Source organism: Oncorhynchus gorbuscha, linkage group LG02 (genome assembly GCF_021184085.1).
Source record: "Oncorhynchus gorbuscha isolate QuinsamMale2020 ecotype Even-year linkage group LG02, OgorEven_v1.0, whole genome shotgun sequence".
In the NCBI taxonomy this organism is placed as follows: Eukaryota; Metazoa; Chordata; class Actinopteri; order Salmoniformes; family Salmonidae; genus Oncorhynchus; species Oncorhynchus gorbuscha.
The window spans coordinates 91,199,785-91,217,793 of NC_060174.1; the positions used below are offsets into that span (position 1 = coordinate 91,199,785).

The 18,009-nt window shown below is 40.9% G+C and overlaps 2 protein-coding genes and 1 long non-coding RNA gene across 6 annotated transcripts in view; 2 read left to right on the plus strand and 1 right to left on the minus strand.

Annotated features, from left to right (window-relative positions):
* Positions 1-1,305: 1,305 nt before the first annotated feature.
* On the minus strand, positions 1,306-7,168 carry LOC124012927. The gene is made up of 3 exons (XR_006834796.1): positions 6,832-7,168; positions 2,376-2,842; positions 1,306-2,245 (listed from the first exon to the last, which is right to left on the minus strand). It is a non-coding gene; the product is annotated as an uncharacterized LOC124012927 (long non-coding RNA).
* Positions 1,387-4,569, plus strand: tlcd5b (TLC domain containing 5b). Its single transcript, XM_046326980.1, has 3 exons — positions 1,387-1,636; positions 2,063-2,260; positions 2,398-4,569. Exons 1-3 carry the CDS (start codon positions 1,594-1,596, stop codon positions 2,928-2,930), a joined length of 774 nt encoding a protein of 257 aa, XP_046182936.1. The 5' UTR covers positions 1,387-1,593; the 3' UTR covers positions 2,931-4,569.
* The window catches only part of arhgef12b (Rho guanine nucleotide exchange factor (GEF) 12b), a 118,587-nt gene continuing 106,597 nt past the window's right edge, over positions 6,020-18,009 (plus strand). For 2 of the 4 annotated variants that reach the window (XM_046326913.1, XM_046326923.1), the window contains exon 1: positions 6,020-7,134. In XM_046326913.1, the coding sequence (XP_046182869.1) occupies positions 7,103-7,134 (32 nt within the window). In that variant the 5' untranslated portion in view covers positions 6,020-7,102. The remainder of the gene's footprint in view (positions 7,135-18,009) is intronic. The other 2 variants (XM_046326932.1, XM_046326941.1) reach the window with 1 other exon arrangement.

The window sequence follows — 18,009 nt, forward strand, 5'->3', positions numbered from 1 at the left end:
CAAGGATGAACCAGACTTGCCAGGGTCTACAATTTTTTTGAGGTCTTGGCAATTTTAATTGATTTTCCCATGATGTCAAGCAAAGAGTTTGAAGGTAGGCCTGGAAATACATCCACAGGTACACTTCCAATTGACTCAAATGATGTCAATTAGCCTATCAGAAGCTTATAAAGCCGTAACATCATTTTCTGGAATTTTCCAAGCTGTTTAAAGGCACAGTCAACTAAGTGTATGTAAACTTCTGACCCACTGGAACTGTGATACAGTGAATTGTAAGTGAAATAATCTGTCTGTAAACAATTGTTGGAAAAATTACTTGTGTCATGCACAAAGTAGATGTCCTAACAGACTTGCCAAAACTATAGTGTATGTAAACTTCCGACTTCAACTGTATATCATGTTTGCTTAAATATATTTAGGTTGTGAAATGAGTCGAAATGATAGAGGGAAAAGAGCTTTGGAAAAAGAATAAAGATTTTAAAATCAGCACTAGTATTTTTTAAGGAATATTTCAGAAGTGTATCACGTTTTGCAATCTGCAATGTGTTTCAGTGTGATCTATCAATGGTCCAATGCATACATTGTTACATGTAGTTATTTTCATTAAACACACTTTGTTACATTGTAACAAGTTTTATTGTAGTCTCTAGGGCATGGATGTATCGATATGGGATATGCATGTTTTTTAAATATTTTATCTAGCAGATGGAGTAATTGTCATTACCACTGTTGAGATGATAGCATGAAGACAAAGATGTAAGATGTCATTCACCTCAAATGACCTGGAGTACTTTGGGGCAATACCCAGAGACAACCTAGTCCTGACTGTCCTGCCAGTCAGATTATGGTTAATCTGGATGCGGGATAAAGCTGCCTGTCTGCTTCTGTCTGCTTCACACACAGCTCTAAGTGTCATTAACTAACAGTCCCGAGGGAAAATGTGGTAGCCGGTCTATCGTCATGCCATTGAGCATGTAGTAGCCTAATCATACATGGAAACACCAGTTCCTTAGAATGTGTTATGATGCTGGTAGATCCTGCACACATGTGTCTCACTTTTAATTCCCATGCTTGTAATGCCTGTCACCTAGAAATCCAGACTGAGTTCAGCTCTGTTGCTAGTTTGTTACGCTCCACTAATGAAACATAGCGTGATTCAGTCTAGATTTTGAGGCTACCTGTCTTCCTAGGCTAGTCTATATTCACTACAATGTCCTATATTTCACTACATTCTCATATCATCAACGTTTCAGTCATAGACACTGTTGCATGTAGTCTGTTGAGGAGACCGTAAATGTAGGACTGCATATCTCTTGCATGTTCTACAGCCAGGGTAGCTGGAGGGAATCGACTAATCCCATAAGAGGCTAAAGCTGCTTGAGAACCAGGGGCAAGGGATCTAGACTAGCTAGGGGACTAATTTATTGTAGTAGGCTTGCTTGACGTTTTTATTGTAGTGAAAAAGTTAACATGCACTCCGTTTCAAATGTGCCAGGCCTTTTTGGAATGACTTTCGAGCCAGATCTGAAAGGTCATAGCAACACCAATGGAGGCTGAAGATGGTGGACATTTGTTGGAGTTGATATTTCAGACATGAATGCCAGGTTAGGATGCATCTGGAGAGTAGAAGATAAAGGTATGTAGGCTATAGTTGTATGCTAGCATTTCGGCTATGATCTTCTTGATTGTTACTAGCCTATTATTATGGCTACAAGTATTACATTGTTTTGTTGTTTGACCATATTCTTAAGAAAGCCTAGGTTTTGGAGCAAAAAAGTGTGACATATGGTACATGTTTTGAAATGACATAGCGTAAGCATTGAACTAATAAGCCTGTTCTCTGACTACAATTGACACCTTGTAGCCCTAGTTATTTAACAAAATGTAACAATGACTGTAAAACATGAACACTAAATATTTTAATTATGTGATATGAATATTATGTAGCTTAGGCTATTGGGGGATAAAACTAAATCGGAGATTATACTAGTGTATGCCTAGATATGACATTGCCTCTGTTTGACATAGTAATGTCAAGTTGACTCTGGTTTCCCCTGTACAGCAACAACAATGATACTTTTGGAGGTGTGCTGCTGCCTGATTGGCTGGATTTCACTCTACTTTGCATTCTGTTACCTGAATGGCCAGCGGGGCAAGGAGTGGAACTGCAGGCTGGTGACACTGACACATGGGATCCTCATAGTATGTCTTACTGCATACATTAGCTTCATCGATGGGCCCTGGCCTTTAACACATGCAGGTGAGGTTTGGATGTGTGTTACTGCAAAGCATGCAGGTGTATTAAGTTTCAATTTATTTCAGTATACATGGCAACTATTTGAATTGCAGCATGAGATTGACCTTGACTAACTGACCTTGTCCCGTTTGTGACCTCAGGTACAGAGAACACCCCGCTCCAGATCCTGGCCCTGGTGGTTAGTCTGGGCTACTTCCTATTCGACTTTGGCTGGTGCATCTGCGTCCGTACCGAGGGCCCTGTCATGCTGGCCCACCACACCATGAGCATCGCAGGCATCCTGTTGGCGCTGGGCCTGGGCAAGTCGGCAGTGGAGACATGTGCCGTGATTTTCGGCAGCGAGATCACCAACCCCTTGCTGCAGGCCCGCTGGTTCCTCCGGCAGGTTGGCCGCTACGACAGCCTGTGGGGGGACGCGGTGGACCTGCTCTTTATCCTGCTCTTTGCCCTGGTGCGTGTAGGCGTGGGTGGCATGATGCTCTACTGTGAGCTCACCTCTCCCCGGCCCAGCCTCATCATGAAGGTAGGGGGCCTGGCCATGTACACACTGGCCTGGGTCTTCATGGTGGACATTGCCAAGTTTGCCTACAAGAAAAGCAGGACAAAGTACAAGAGGTGGCATGAGATGTGCAAGTTGGGAGAGGTGAATGGACACACAGGGAAGACTGAGTGAAGAGTGAGGTGACTGGGGTGGAGGTATTTCATCTGAGACACATTGGGCGACCGTCAGCTGCAGTCCCGACATTGTGTTCCAGGGATCACCTACTGGGTGGTTGTGAGCGGTGGGCATCTAACCAGGTTCAACATGTAAAATCTGGGATGGAGGTCTGAGATAGTTTCACACCCCTGAGCCAATCAGATCCTTAGGGCTCTTTCCCCACACAAAAAAAAGACGTGAAATGCAAATAAACTGCTGGAGCCTGGGCAGTGTGTTCCAATGCATATTTAACTACAAAATGTTTTTCAAATATTTTGGCAGTCAGTAGCAGTCTCCCTGGTGTATATCAGCTTTTACCCTTGGTGGCTGAACTACAGTACAAGTAGGATGCTGCTCTGCGATATTGCGTCCATCCACTTGCTGATGGTGAACTGATGAGTTTGATGTCTGATGAACAATTGATCAACATTTGTACAAATGCAGCTCTACCTCATTTAGACTTTAATTGTGGAACTCCCTCACAGGGAGTGTTTGACATCAGTGTTTGATGTCGGTGGCACTGAAGAGGTTTAAATACAAACTCTAGCACACATATTTTATTGTAATCTCATAGGAATGCTAAAAGGATGGAACATTTTGTCTACCTCAGTGAAGTTAGTTAATACCTTGTCAATGTGTTTTAGTTTTGACAAATTAAATATTTCACATTTCAAACTATTTCTAATTTAAACTGACGAACAAATCATGCTATTATCAGACTTGGTATTCAATATGGTTTACTGGACCATGTTGTTTGTGTGTGCTGCTTAAAGTTAAAAAGTTGATCCGTGCATCACAGTTTACATGGAATGTTACTGATTGTTCAGTAACCTTGATCAGTAACCAAAACTAAGCTGTACTTCGATCATATGCTGGTATGGTCAATATTGTACAATATTTAAAGTGTGACTGCCAAGGCAAGTCTCACTAATATACTGCTATTGCAACTATTTTTTAATTGGTTTTGCAATACATTATATGTCCTCTGGGTGACAGTATATGCTAATGTTATGTTTCCAAGAGCGTCATGAGGAAGTGTGCCCCCAAGATTGAAATTGCACTGATGGAAGTTCCTCTACACTCCACCTTGGTTATTTTATGACTAAATAATGAATGAGACTGTAACAACCAATAACTAATCCTGATTGATTTTAATTTGTGATGAGATCATTTATGTTATTATAGTATGTTATGCAGCCAGATAAAGTGCTTTATTAAGCAGGTAGGCCTAGGCTATACAGTGACTAATTACCAAGTGCTTAGATTGTCCATGCTATGGGCTAAAGATGTGGAAAGTCTGATACATTACCAGACATAAAATCCTCTGCTCATGGATAAGGGAGACAAAGGAGGGAATACCATTAGTTATTTTCAGTGTATAGAATACACCACAAAACAGACTGTCATGTAGAATATATGATGCTATAAATGATTAACAAAGGATTTTGTGCTCAAATTATGCCTATAGCCTAAAGCGCTTCAGACTTGAGTCATTTAGGCCTAATACTTGTATAACCTACGGTATCTATCTATATATACACACAATTGAAGTTGGAAGTTTACATACACCTTAGCCAAATACATTTCAACTCAGATTTGCACAATTCCTGACATTTAATCCTAGTAAAAATTCCCTGTCTTAGGTCAGGTAGGATCACCACTTTATTTTAAGAATGTGAAATGTCAGAAAAATAGTAGAGAGTATGATTTATTTCAGCTTTTCTTTCTTTCATCACATTCCCAGTGGGTCAGAAGTTCACATACACTCAACTAGTATTTGGTAGCATTGCCTTTAAATTGTTTAACTTTTGAGGTCAGGGCTTGGTGATGGCCACTCCAATACCTTGACTTTGTTGTCCTTAAGCCATTTTGCCACAGCTTTGGAAGTATGCTTGGGGTCATTGTCCATTTGGAAGACCCATTTGCAACCAAGCTTTAACTTCCTGACTGATGACTTGAGATGTTGCTTCAATATATCCACATAATTGTCCTGCCTCATGATGCCATCTATTTTTTGTGACGTGCACCAGCCCCTCCTGCAGCAAAGCACCCTCACAACATAATGCTGCCACCCCCGTGCTTCACGGTTGGGATGGTGTTCTTTGGCTTGCTAGCCTCCCCCTTTTTCCTCCAAACATAACGGTGGTCATTATGGCCAAACAGTTCTATTTTTGTTTCATCAGACCAGAGGACATTCCTCAAAAAAGTACGGTATTTGTCCCCATGTGCAGTTGCAAACCGTAGTCTGGCTTTTTTAGGGCGGTTTTGGAGCAGTAGCTTCTTCCTTGCTGAGCGGCCTTTCAGGTTATGTCGATACAGGACTCGTTTTACTGTGGATATAGATACTTTGTACCTGTTTCCTCCAGCATCTTCACAAGGTCCTTTGCTGTTGTTCTGGGATTGATTTGCACTTTCCGCACCAAAGTACGTTCATCTCTAGGAGACAGAACACGGTATGACGGCTGCGTGGTCCCATGGTGTTTATACTGGCGTACTATTGTTTGTATGACTGTGGTACCTCCAGGCCTTTGGAAATTGCTCCCAAAGATGAACCAGACTTGCCCGGGTCTAAAAATTTTCTGAGGTCTTGGCTAATTTCTTTTGATTTCCCCATGATGTCAAGCAAAGAGGCACTGAGTTTGAAGGTAGGCCTTGAAATACATCCACAGGTACACCTCCAATTGACTCAAATGATGTCAATTAGCCTATCAGAATCTTCTAAAGCCATGATATCATATTCTGGAATTTTCCAAACTGTTTAAAGGCACAGTCAACTTCTGACTCACTGGGATTGTGATACAGTGAATTATAAGTGAAATAAAAAGTCTAAACAATTGTTGTAAAAATTACTTTAAACGGTGTGCTCTGATGAGTAATCCTGAAAAACCTCAAAATTAATAGCTGAATAAACATTTATTTAAGTTATCCGTTGGATAAATTATGTGCAATACATTGGCCATCTACTGGTCTGTATTTGAGCATTTTCTTTAGAATCATGACGATCCCATTTGCTGGCCAGCCAAACTAGCTGCTGACAGCGTTTTGAAAGTTCTATTCCGAAAATGTACTCTTTCGTTTGGGTTTCAATGCATGTAATTCCATTAAAAGTAGTCAAATAGGAAATAACGTTAGGCTACTGAAAACGGAATTTGTCGAGATCCGTGTGTTGCTTTCAAAAGTTGCTGTTACGAATGCTGTGTGCGGACAAGAGGAAAGGAGCTTTTTTTCCCCTTTTGGGGGGTGTGGGTGGGAAAGCGTTTCCTTTTTCCATCCGCACTACAGTACAGTAAAGAACGAGAGGCCTGTTCGAAAGTGAAGATCACTCATGTAAATTAACTGGGGATTCGGAAAACCTTTAGAACGCGGCGAGGATCACTTTCATTGTTGTCAGAGTTTAGGAAATTATTCGTGGCATGAAAGACCAATTTCGTCTGGGATAACATTAGGGGCGAATTGGGAATGTTACCATGAAAACATTTCGGAAGGAAAAATAAGGGACACTCGAAAGAAGCCAAGCTTCATTTGAGATAACTTAATTAAAGGAAAACTATGACCAGGAGTCTTCTCGACGATCAAGGACGAGTCTTGTCAAGATATTGTTCAAAGGAGTAACTTTGTGGAGTGGTATTTCTCATGGAAACAAATAGGTTGCCAGTCTGCTAATATTTTCCCGGTGGTCCATTGACAAAGACTTGCTGACAGCGGCAGGCGATGCCCAGGCTACAATGTGTTCGCATTTAATGTTTCTCCTGAAGATATTGAGAGGTTAACTTTTTTTTTCTCGGAACATTTCACCATATTCAGTGTTATCAATGTAACTGCGTTATTTCATGCACGCCCCTGTAATGGTTTTAAAGAAGAACATGTTTATACTTACCTCTATCTCTCTTTGGCCACATTTTTTACATCAATAGCTGGAATAAACAAAATAAGCCAACGAATTCAAGTCTACATTGTGGAATAGCCCATGTATATTTTCTTATTTTAATGGATTAAAATATTTTTTATCGTTGTGGAACGCTCTTGGACGGACATTGAAAAGGTCAAGACGTAGTCATTCTCCAAAATACAGAGGTTGTCGTTTTGGTAAAAATGCTAGTTGGATAAAAAAAAGCCTACGTCGGGGAAAAACACATAACGGAAGCCCAATGAGCGGCATACAGTCAACACTCCCTGAAAGGTAAATCATATCTAAAAACCACGATGTAGCTCAACTCCTATACGGGCGTCGCAATCAATGTCATTTCACTTGTGCAGTTGTATTTGTCCCTCCCTTCGCAAGGTTATGTATTGGTATTTTGTGGCCAGCAGTATATTGTCATGTAGACTAGCTATGCACAAAATGTGATCTGGCCATGTCATGTTTTCAGGCCAGAGGTGTACTACAAAGCAGGATCAACGAGTGAGCCAGCTAACTTTGATAAATAAAATAATATTGATTTGCTGGTTAATTAAGAAAGCTAAACCTAGATAAATGTTTTTGGTTGTTGAATCAATTAGACCATGTCCATTTAATGCTCATCTTAAACAATACATAGTTATTTCAGAATGTTCTGGAAAGCTAGCTGGCTAAGTCATAGCCCATTCAAAGATGCGAACTACCTTATGTGTTAAAACTGGTTAAATTAGTGTACAGTAAGTTTATATTTTGCATTTGTGAAATTAATGTTGATGTGATATAAAAGTATAGGGCATTTTTTAAATGTTTCTAGAACCCTACCGACATTGAGAATTGATTCACGTTTAGATGGCTGTTTTGGTTGTGAGAGACAATTCGCCTTTTAACAGAGCATGTAAGGTCCTTGGACTACAAGGAGTGACGTTAGTCTCCTTTAGTCCATTATTGGGCTAGCTAAATCATTGATCTCGCTTTGTAGTATACCCCTCGGGACCAAATAATTTGTTGTTTGTTATCGAACCCCTCTTTTCCCCCTTTCTATTGTGATTAGATTAGTCTGATTTGCTCCATAAGTAATACGATATGCTCCGTGTGGGGCATCTCCTATTCAATTATTGCTGCCTTAGTACCAGGAACATTATTGCATGTTGCTAATCCTAGAAATGTCATATACCAAATATGATATGGGTATTCTATTATGGGTATTCTATGTGCTGTCCTCTAATGAAAGTGGATAGCAAAGCACAGGGATTTGAGTGGTGACAGTAGCCTGTGCACTTCTTATTTTACTGAACTAGGCAAGTCAGTTAAGAACAAATTCTTATTTTCAATGACTGCCTAGGAACAGTTGGTTAACTGCCTTGTTCAGGGGCAGAAAAACATTTTTACCTTTTCAGCTTGGGTGTTTGATCTTGCAAACTTCCGGTTACTAGTCCAATGCGCTAACCACTAGGCTACCTGCTGCCCTGTGGATGAAGAGGACTTCCTTTGGATAACCTGATAACCTGGAATCTGTGCCCAACTCAGTTTGGTGTGGGTGTGTAAAGATTCATGTTGAGTCTTGTACTGGAGTTTATTCAACTTTCAGTCATCTGTTTATTGATAAGGGAAGGGGAGAGGACATTAACAGGTGCTACTGTGTCAAGAGCTCAAAACCAAACCAGAAAACTAAAAAAATATATTTTTATTTTATTGTCACATATAGGTGCAATGAAATGTGTTATTTTACAGGGTCAGCCATTGTAGTATGGCGCCCTTGGAGCAAATTAGGGTTAAGTGCTTTGGTCAAGGGCTCATTGACAGATTTTTCACCATGTCGACTCGGGTACTCAAACAAACAACCTTTCGGTTACTGACCCAATTCACTAACTGCTAGGCTACCTGACCCAATGCTCCCAACTGCTAGGCTACCTGACCCAATGCTCCCAACTGCTAGGCGACCTGACCCAATGCTCCCAACTGTTAGGCGACCTGACCCAATGCTCCCAACTGCTAGGCTACCTGACCCAATGCTCCCAACTGCTAGGCTACCTGACCCAATGCTCCCAACTGCTAGGCTACCTGACCCAATGCTCCCAACTGCTGGGCTACATGACCCAATGCTCCAACTGCTAGGCTACCTGACCCAATGCTCCAACTGCTAGGCTACCTGACCCAATGCTCCCAACTGCTAGGCTACCTAACCCAATGCTCCAACTGCTAGGCTACCAATACAATACAGAAACTACAATACAGTTAAATGATTAACAAAGGATTTTGTGCTCAAATTATGCCTATAGCCTAAAGCGCTTCAGACTTGAGTCACTTAGGCCTAATACTTGTATAACCTACGGTATCTATCTATATATATATACACAGTTGAAGTCGGAAGTTTACATACACCTTAGCCAAATACATTTCAACTCAGATTTGCACAATACCTGACATTTAATCTTAGTAAAAATTCCCTGTCTTAGGTCAGGTAGGATCACCACTTTATTTTAAGAATGTGAAATGTCAGAAAAATAGAGAGAATGATTTATTTCAGCTTTTCTTTCTTTCATCACATTCCCAGTGGGTCAGAAGTTCACATACACTCAACTAGTATTTGGTAGCATTGCCTTTAAATTGTTTAACTTTTGAGGTCAGGGCTTGGTGATGGCCACTCCAATACCTTGACTTTGTTGTCCTTAAGCCATTTTGCCACAGCTTTGGAAGTATGCTTGGGGTCATTGTCCATTTGAAAGACCCATTTGCAACCAAGCTTTAACTTCCTGACTGATGTCTTGAGATGTTGCTTCAATATATCCACATAATTGTCCTGCCTCATGATGCCATCTATTGCCACCCCCGTGCTCCACGGTTGGGATGGTGTTCTTTGGCTTGCTAGCCTCCCCCTTTTTCCTCCAAACATAACGGTGGTCATTATGGCCAAACAATTCCATTTTTGTTTCATCAGACCAGAGGACATTCCTCAAAAAAGTACGGTATTTGTCCCCATGTGCAGTTGCAAACCGTAGTCTGGCTTTTTTAGGGCGGTTTTGGAGCAGTAGCTTCTTCCTTGCTGAGCGGCCTTTCAGGTTCTGTCGATACAGGACTGGTTTTACTGTGGATATAGATACTTTGTACCTGTTTCCTCCAGCATCTTCACAAGGTCCTTTGCTGTTGTTCTGGGATTGATTTGCACTTTCCGCACCAAAGTACGTTCATCTCTAGGAGACAGAACACGGTATGACGGCTGCGTGGTCCCATGGTGTTTATACTGGCGTTCTATTGTTTGTACAGATGACTGTGGTACCTCCAGGCCTTTGGAAATTGCTCCCAAGGATGAACCAGACTTACCCGGGTCTACATTTTTTCTGAGGTCTTGGCTAATTTCTTTTGATTTCCCCATGATGTCAAGCAAAGAGGCACTGAGTTTGAAGGTATGCCTTGAAATACATCCACAGGTACACCTCCAATTGACTCAAATGATGTCAATTAGCCTATCAGAATCTTCTAAAGCGATGATATCATATTCTGGAATTTTCCAAACTGTTTAAAGGCTATGAAACATGAATAGTCTGCCCCATCGAATAAACCCACCAAGATATCTGGACAACAACAAAACATGCTATAGGAGAGTAGACAGCCATGCCTCCTTTGCTCTTGACATTGTATTTGTGTCGTGACAAGGAATTTTGGAATGCATTTGGATTTTTCAGAACTGTTGTACATTTTTTTTTTTTTCCATTGGTGCCAGTCTCGAATGCTTCGGCTGGCCTTCCTTTCATTGCACTTTCCTAGCCTAAATGTCAGGGAATGGAAAATACATTTATTTCAGCAGTTTTGTTTCCAGCACATTCACAGTACTTCATTTATTGGTACCATCTTGACACTCCACTCTCTCTACACTCTTCTAAGGAAAGACAAAAGCTAGAGGCACTCATGATTGGCCTCAAAAGTCAAATAGTGTTTTGATGTCTTTAACCTCTATAATCTGTATACAGATAACAGGATTAAGCTATTATCTTTTTGCACAGTTGTTGTGCAACCACTGCCTCCTTCACATTGTTTTACTCGCATCTGATGTTTTTGTATCACCAAGCCAATCACATTTTTATTTCCAGGACTGTAGCTTCTGGTTTCATGATCATATCATGCGGCTTTCCAGAGGTCAAGGTACTCAGGCTTGCAAAACTTCCGGAATATTCAGTAATTTAGGTAATTAATGCTGAAATCCTCATATTAAACACCAATGGTATTCCTTAAGTTTAAGGTTTATATTTAGGATCATGTTCTACAGCTTTGATATTCTACTTTTTATAGAATTACATGTGATATATATATATATATATATATATATATATATATATATATATATATATATTACATGTGATAATGCCATGTCCCAGGCCCCAAGAACCTTCTTCAAGCTGATTTGCTAAAAAAAAGGGCTATTTTGTGGGAAAGTCACCAGAGCATGAAAATCTTAAATTTACAATACTACATTTGAGAAACATTTCAGATGATAACAAATGTTTTATGATACTGTATATTTTGTTCAAGAAATCTTTAAGATTTGAATGTCTATTTCAGACTGTGACATCCATAACAGAGGTTGTAACATCCATAACAGTAGTTTTTCCTCCCTAAAGTATTAATGGAAATGACAGTATTTTCTAAATTATTGTTTGTGTGCAGCCAAGCCTTCCTTCGATATGGCTTACCATGTTTTGACCTAAGACAAACTCAGACTTATGCTAATATGTTCATTCTTCTCAAAAAGCTTGTCCATTTCATGTAACATCCATAGCACCTCTTATTTGCTATATTTCTTCAACATGCTAATATTTATAAGTCCGCTTTTTGGGATATACACTCCCCCCAAGGTGTACTATAGACACACACATCAACAGTTTCATTTATATTTTGTTTGTCCATTTTACGAGACAAGTTGCGATTTTGCATGCAAATGTAACATCTATAACGCTGGAATCGCCAAAATGCATTGACCTTTACTAGAGGAATATTATCAACATTCTAAACGATCCAACCATGCTGTGGGTTATGCACATTTTCAGTGGTTTGCCTATAGCCAAAAGCCCTTTGTGTTGGCAGTGGCGCCGGTATATCCTACCTCTGGTGCCCACCTGTATAAAGGCATGCTAGTGGGTGGAGTTCCTTCATGGTGCCCAGGCAGATGAGTTCCTCCACCTCCCAGCACAACCCTGCATTAAACGGACTCTTGCAGGCTCCCAGGAAAACATACACTACCCAGGGCCGGATACAGCCATGAGCTGATAGGCCAAGCCAGGAAGCAGGGTCATCATGATCATCATCTCCTCTGTATGCTTAGCCCATCGCCTCTGCTTAAGGAGAGAGCACCAGCACAGTGGAGCAGCACTGCTCCGGCTTTGTTGGAGTCCCTGCCTATTATTGTGAAGTGTTTACTACTTTGGGCCCCTTTTGGTTGTCCTCCTAGACTGCTATTTCTCCAGAGGGTCCACAACAGAAGAGCATGAGTGTTCTATTTCCATTTCATTTTGGTTGAAAGCAGCAAATCAAACATGTAGGTTAGTAAAGATTCAAATATGGTTTTGGACAGCACGTAAGTGATACAGCAATTCAACTGAATTTCCCACACCCTGCATGCAACGCACTAAGTCTTATTTTAGGTCTAGAGATCCTCACTGATCTTTTAATTAAGATATTAATTACACTAACACAGACCAAATGGATTGCCCTTTGTCAGTTGAATATCGGAGCACTATTGACATGTATAGTTTGTTTCTTTGCCAGAAAACCTCTTATGGTTGTATGTCTATGACTGACTGCCAGGGTGTTCAGAGCCTGTTGGAAGTATCATGCTTGAATAACTGATGAAGGCTGGGACATGCGACTGGCTCTCTTTGCTCTTTGTCACTGAGTTTAGCTGATCTGGGTATTTTCACCCCCCACCCACCCTCACGGGAAGTGGTGACATCACTGATAAACAATGTCTGTCAGCCCGGCCAGGCCACCAGCCCTTCTTGACAGAGCCGCTGGCCATTCTACGCCCTTGACAAATTACAGCATCAAGGGCCCTGTTTGTTTGAGCAGAGGTTCTGTTACAATGTTTTGACTATGTTAGAACATGTTTGGTTCTGTTACATTGTTTTGCTATGTTAGAACATGTTCGGTTCTGTGACAGTGTTATGACTATGTTAGAACATGTTTGTTCTGAATGTAGTTTAGTCATGTCTAGTGGTCGACCGATTAATCGGAATGGCCAATTAATTAGGGCCGATTTCAAGTTTTCATAACAATCGGAAATGGGTATTTTTGGACACTGATTTGGCTGATTTTTTTTTTTTTACACCTTTATTTCATCTTTATTTAACTAGGCAAGTCAGTTAACACATTCTTATTTTCAATGACGGCCTAGGAACGGTGGGTTAACTGCCTCGTTCAGGGGCAGAACGACAGATTTTCACCTTGTCAACTTGGGGGATCCAATCTTGCAAACTTACAGTTAACTAGTCCAAAGCTATAACCACCTGCCTCTCGTTGCAGTCCACAAGGAGACTGCCTGTTACGCGAATGCAGTACGCCAAGGTAAGTTGCTAGCTAGCATTAAACTTATCTTATAAAAAACAATCAATCATAATCACTAGTTAACTACACATGGTTGATGATATTACTAGTTTATCTAGCGTGTCCTGCGTTGCATATAATCTGACTGAGCATACAAGTATCTGTCTGAGCGGTGGTAGGCAGCAGCAGGCTCGCAAGCATTAATTCAAACAGCACTTTAGTGCGTTTTGCCAGCAGCTCTTCGTTGTGCGTCAAGCATTGCGCTGTTTATGACTTCAAGCCTATCAACTCCCGAGATTAGGCTGGTGTCACCGATGTGAAATGGCTAGCTAGTTAGTGGGGTGCGCGCTAATAGTGTTTCAAATGTCACTCGCTCTGAGACTTGGAGTGGTTGATCCCCTTGCTCTGCATGGGTAACGCTGCTTCAAGGGTGGCTGTTGTGTTCCTGGTTCAAGCCCAGGGAGGGGCGAGGAGAGGGACGGAAGCTATACTGTTACACTGGCAATACTAAAGTGCCTATAAGAACATCCAATAGTCAAAGGTTAATGAAATATAAATGGTATAGAGGGAAATAGTCCTATAATTCCAATAATAACTACAACCTAAAACTTCTTACCTGGGAATATTGAAGACTCATGTTAAAAGGAACCACCAGCTTTCATATGTTCTCGTGTTCTGAGCAAGGAACTTAAACGTTAGCTTTCTTACATGGCACATATTGCACTTTTACTTTCTTCTCCAACACTTTGTTTTTGCATTATATAAACCAAATTGAACATGTTTCATTATTTATTTGAGGCTAAATTGATTTTATTTATGCGTTATATTAAGTTAAAATAAGTGTTTGTTCAGTATTTATTACAAATACATTTTAAAGAAATCGGCAGATTAATCGCTATCAGCTTTTTTTGGTCCTCCAAAAATCGGTATAGGTACCGGCGTTGAAAAATCGTAATCGGTCGACCTCTAGTCATGTCTACTTTTCTTTAATCATGCAAAGTTGCTACTGAGTTAAGTTGAATTGACCAGTTATGTTTATCTCACTCTTATGAGTAATGATCAGTTTTTAGGTCATATGAATGACTGTCTAGGGATACCAATATCTTAACATCTGTAGTATATTCCTACACATGGAGGAAGTCAGACAGATGTAGACAGACTTGCCTAGTTAAATAAAAAATGAAAAATAGTGGTTGCACAAGTTGAAATATATCAACACAGTGACCAATAATATCCCACAATTAAGTGGTAGCTTTATGTTTTAGCTGATTATAGGAAAATCATATACAGTAGCAGTGAGTGGGTAAAATCACTGGGACCCCCCCAACCTATATGTTGTGATAATTGCGTGGTTTGCTCTATAACCTGTTAACTCATATGCCTTGCGACTGTGATATATAGGCCTAAAGGCAGAGACAAGAAGAAGACTGTGGCAGAATAAATTCAACCACACCTTTGTTTTTATCAGAAACCCAGATTGCAACCTCTGTCCAGTGAAGTCCACAAAGCATATTGCATATAACAAACAGTTACATGACCTACAGCATGGTCAAGCAAGGTAATGTTTCCAACATTTTCGGACCACTAAACAACTATTGATTTAGAACCACAGAGTTACTACAAGTCGCAAAGAAAACACGAGCTGCCTTCACTTTTCCAGCACCATTTCAACTTCAATATTTCAACATCAAATCACCTCTGCTTAGTCTAATACAGTGACAACTAAATGATACCAAAAACAATTTAGGACAATCCATGTAAACTAAATATGATGTGGCTGTCCATTGTTCTGATTTCTGTGTGTGTGTGTGTGTGCGCGTGTACGTTCGTGCAAGTAGAAAAATGTTGACTCACTGTACTTGTAGAGAAACGGCAATGCCTTCCTCCTCTCTATTATGCTGACGATCACTCTGTCATACAGTACACACTTTTATATTTTTGTTGTCATAGGCTACTTGACTAAAATTCTTGTTCGCTAGCCTAACTTCCATTCATGTGTAACATTAGCTCGTTAGCATTAGCCTTCTATATCTAGCTACATGTTGAACTTCCATCCTCTCAGGCCAGAGGCACAACAGTGTATGAATTTATGGTTGGATCAGAATCACCGTTATAATCATAGGTCAGTACAGAGAATGAACTAAAACCACAAGTCCAAATCCATATTTCCATTCATTGCTAATTTAGGAAAGGGATCATTTTAGCAAGCTAGCCACTGGAGGACAACAACACAACGATATGCAACAATTCAAGTTTTACTGTCAATGACGTATGCTCTCAATGGGATTTGATAGGAGTGACACCAAATCAAAGCTGGCTACACTTTACACATTCACTGGACCATTCACTGTTGAGCTCACTCAGTTTAGCTCATCTCTGATTGGCAAATTCTATATACTTTTTTTTTCAAGGGAGGCCAGATGCTCGCTGGTTTCCCTTGCCTCAATGCTACGGGCGGCAACAATGTCATACTCGTTTAGACCAGACCGTTTCAGATAGATGGCCTACACGTAGAGACAGAGGGGCACTGTTTCCCTCGCTCGGATGCTTTCTCCTCTGATATATTCAGTCTCTTGCGAATTGGAAGGAAAATTAATGAAACACAGAGAGACAAAAAATACATTATTTAATCATAAATAAATAAATAAAATATTGGTCAATGTTTTGAGGAAGCCTGGCTTCCCTTGGCATCCATGAATACAAACCACTCATCAAATAAGTGATACAGGAAGTTTGCTACAAATGGGCATCTAAAATGTAACCTATCACACACACAATGTTTTGCCAGTGGTGGCTTATTTAATAACCCTTTTTTTTTCATTTCTTGACGCCAGGATGGCGAAAGCCTTTGTCATTTTAACACATGTCTGAAATGGAATGGGGGTAAATGTTTTATTTTATTTTTATGTCTCAAACAAAAGCTTGGGTGTCTGGTGCCATGATGGTGGACCCTCCATGTGCTGAGATGATTATCAGCAGATAAGACTGTGCACAGGTGTGTATTGTCATCCTCAGTGGAGACCTAAGATTAACTTGCTGGCCATAGGAGCTAGGCCAAGGAACAACTTAAAAATAAAATCACCCCTGTAAGTCTTTTGGGTTTTGGAGTGAAGATACTATGAGTTACTGTTAAACATTGTTACTCATTGGAATGAGTGGTTTGGGATGGATTACCATCTCTTGGAAGGAAAACTTTTTCACTTATATTGTAATTAATAATAGGTGATACAGTGGCTTCCGAAAGTATTCACCCCCATGGCATTTTTCCTATTTTGTTGCCTTACAACCTGGAATTAAAATGAATTTTTGGGGGGGTTGTATCATTTGATTTACACAACATGTCAACTACCACTTTGAAGATACAAAATATGTTTTATTGTGAAACAATCAAGGAATAAGACGGAAGAAACATAACTTGAGTGTGAATAACTATTCACCCCCCCAAAGTCAATCGTTTGTAGAGACACCATTTGCAGCAATTACAGCTGCAAGTCTCTTGGGCTATGTCTTTATAAGCTTGGCACATCTAGCCACTGGGAGTTTTGCCCATTCTTCAAGGCAAAACTTCTCCAGCTCATTCAAGTTCGATGGGTTCCGCTGGTGTACAGCAATCTTTAAATCATACCACAGATTCTCAATTGGATTGAGTTCTGGGCTTTGACTAGGCCATTCCAAGACATTTAAATGTTTCCACTCGAGTGTTGCTTTAGCAGTATGCATTCAAATCAAATGTATTTATATAGCCATTCGTACATCAGCTGATATCTCAAAGTGCTGTACAGAAACCCAGCCTAAAACCCCAAACAGCAAGCAATGCAGGTGTAGAAGCACGGTGGCTAGGAAAAACTCCCTAGAAAGGCCAAAACCTAGGAAGAAACCTAGAGAGGAACCAGGCTATGTGGGGTGGCCAGTCCTCTTCTGGCTGTGCCTGGTGGAGATTATAACAGAACATGGCCAAGATGTTCAAATGTTCATAAATGACCAAGCATTTCGCTACACTCGCATTAACATCTGCTAACCATGTGTATGTGACAAATAAAATTTGATTTGATTTGACCAGCATGGTCAAATAATAATAAGGCAGAACAGTTGAAACTGGAGCAGCAGCATGGCCAGGTGGACTGGGGACAGCAATGAGTCATCATGTCAGGTAGTCCTGGGGCATGGTCCTAGGGCTCAGGTCCTCCGAGAGAGAGAAAGAAAGAAGGAGAGAATTAGAGAACGCACACTTAGATTCACACAGGACACCGAATAGGACAGGAGAAGTACTCCAGATATAACAAACTGACCCTAGCCCCCGACACAAACTACTGCAGCATAAATACTGGAGGCTGAGACAGGAGGGGTCAGGAGACACTGTGGCCCCATCCGAGGACACCCCCGGACAGGGCCAAACAGGAAGGATATAACCCCACCCACTTTGCCAAAGCACAGCCCCCACACCACTAGAGGGATATCTTCAACCACCAACTTACCATCCTGAGACAAGGCCGAGTATAGCCCACAAAGATCTCCGCCACGGCACAACCCACTCAGGTGACGCACCCCCTGCAGGGACGGCATGAGAGAGCCCCAGTAAGCCAGTGACTCAGCCCCTGTAATAGGGTTAGAGGCAGAGAATCC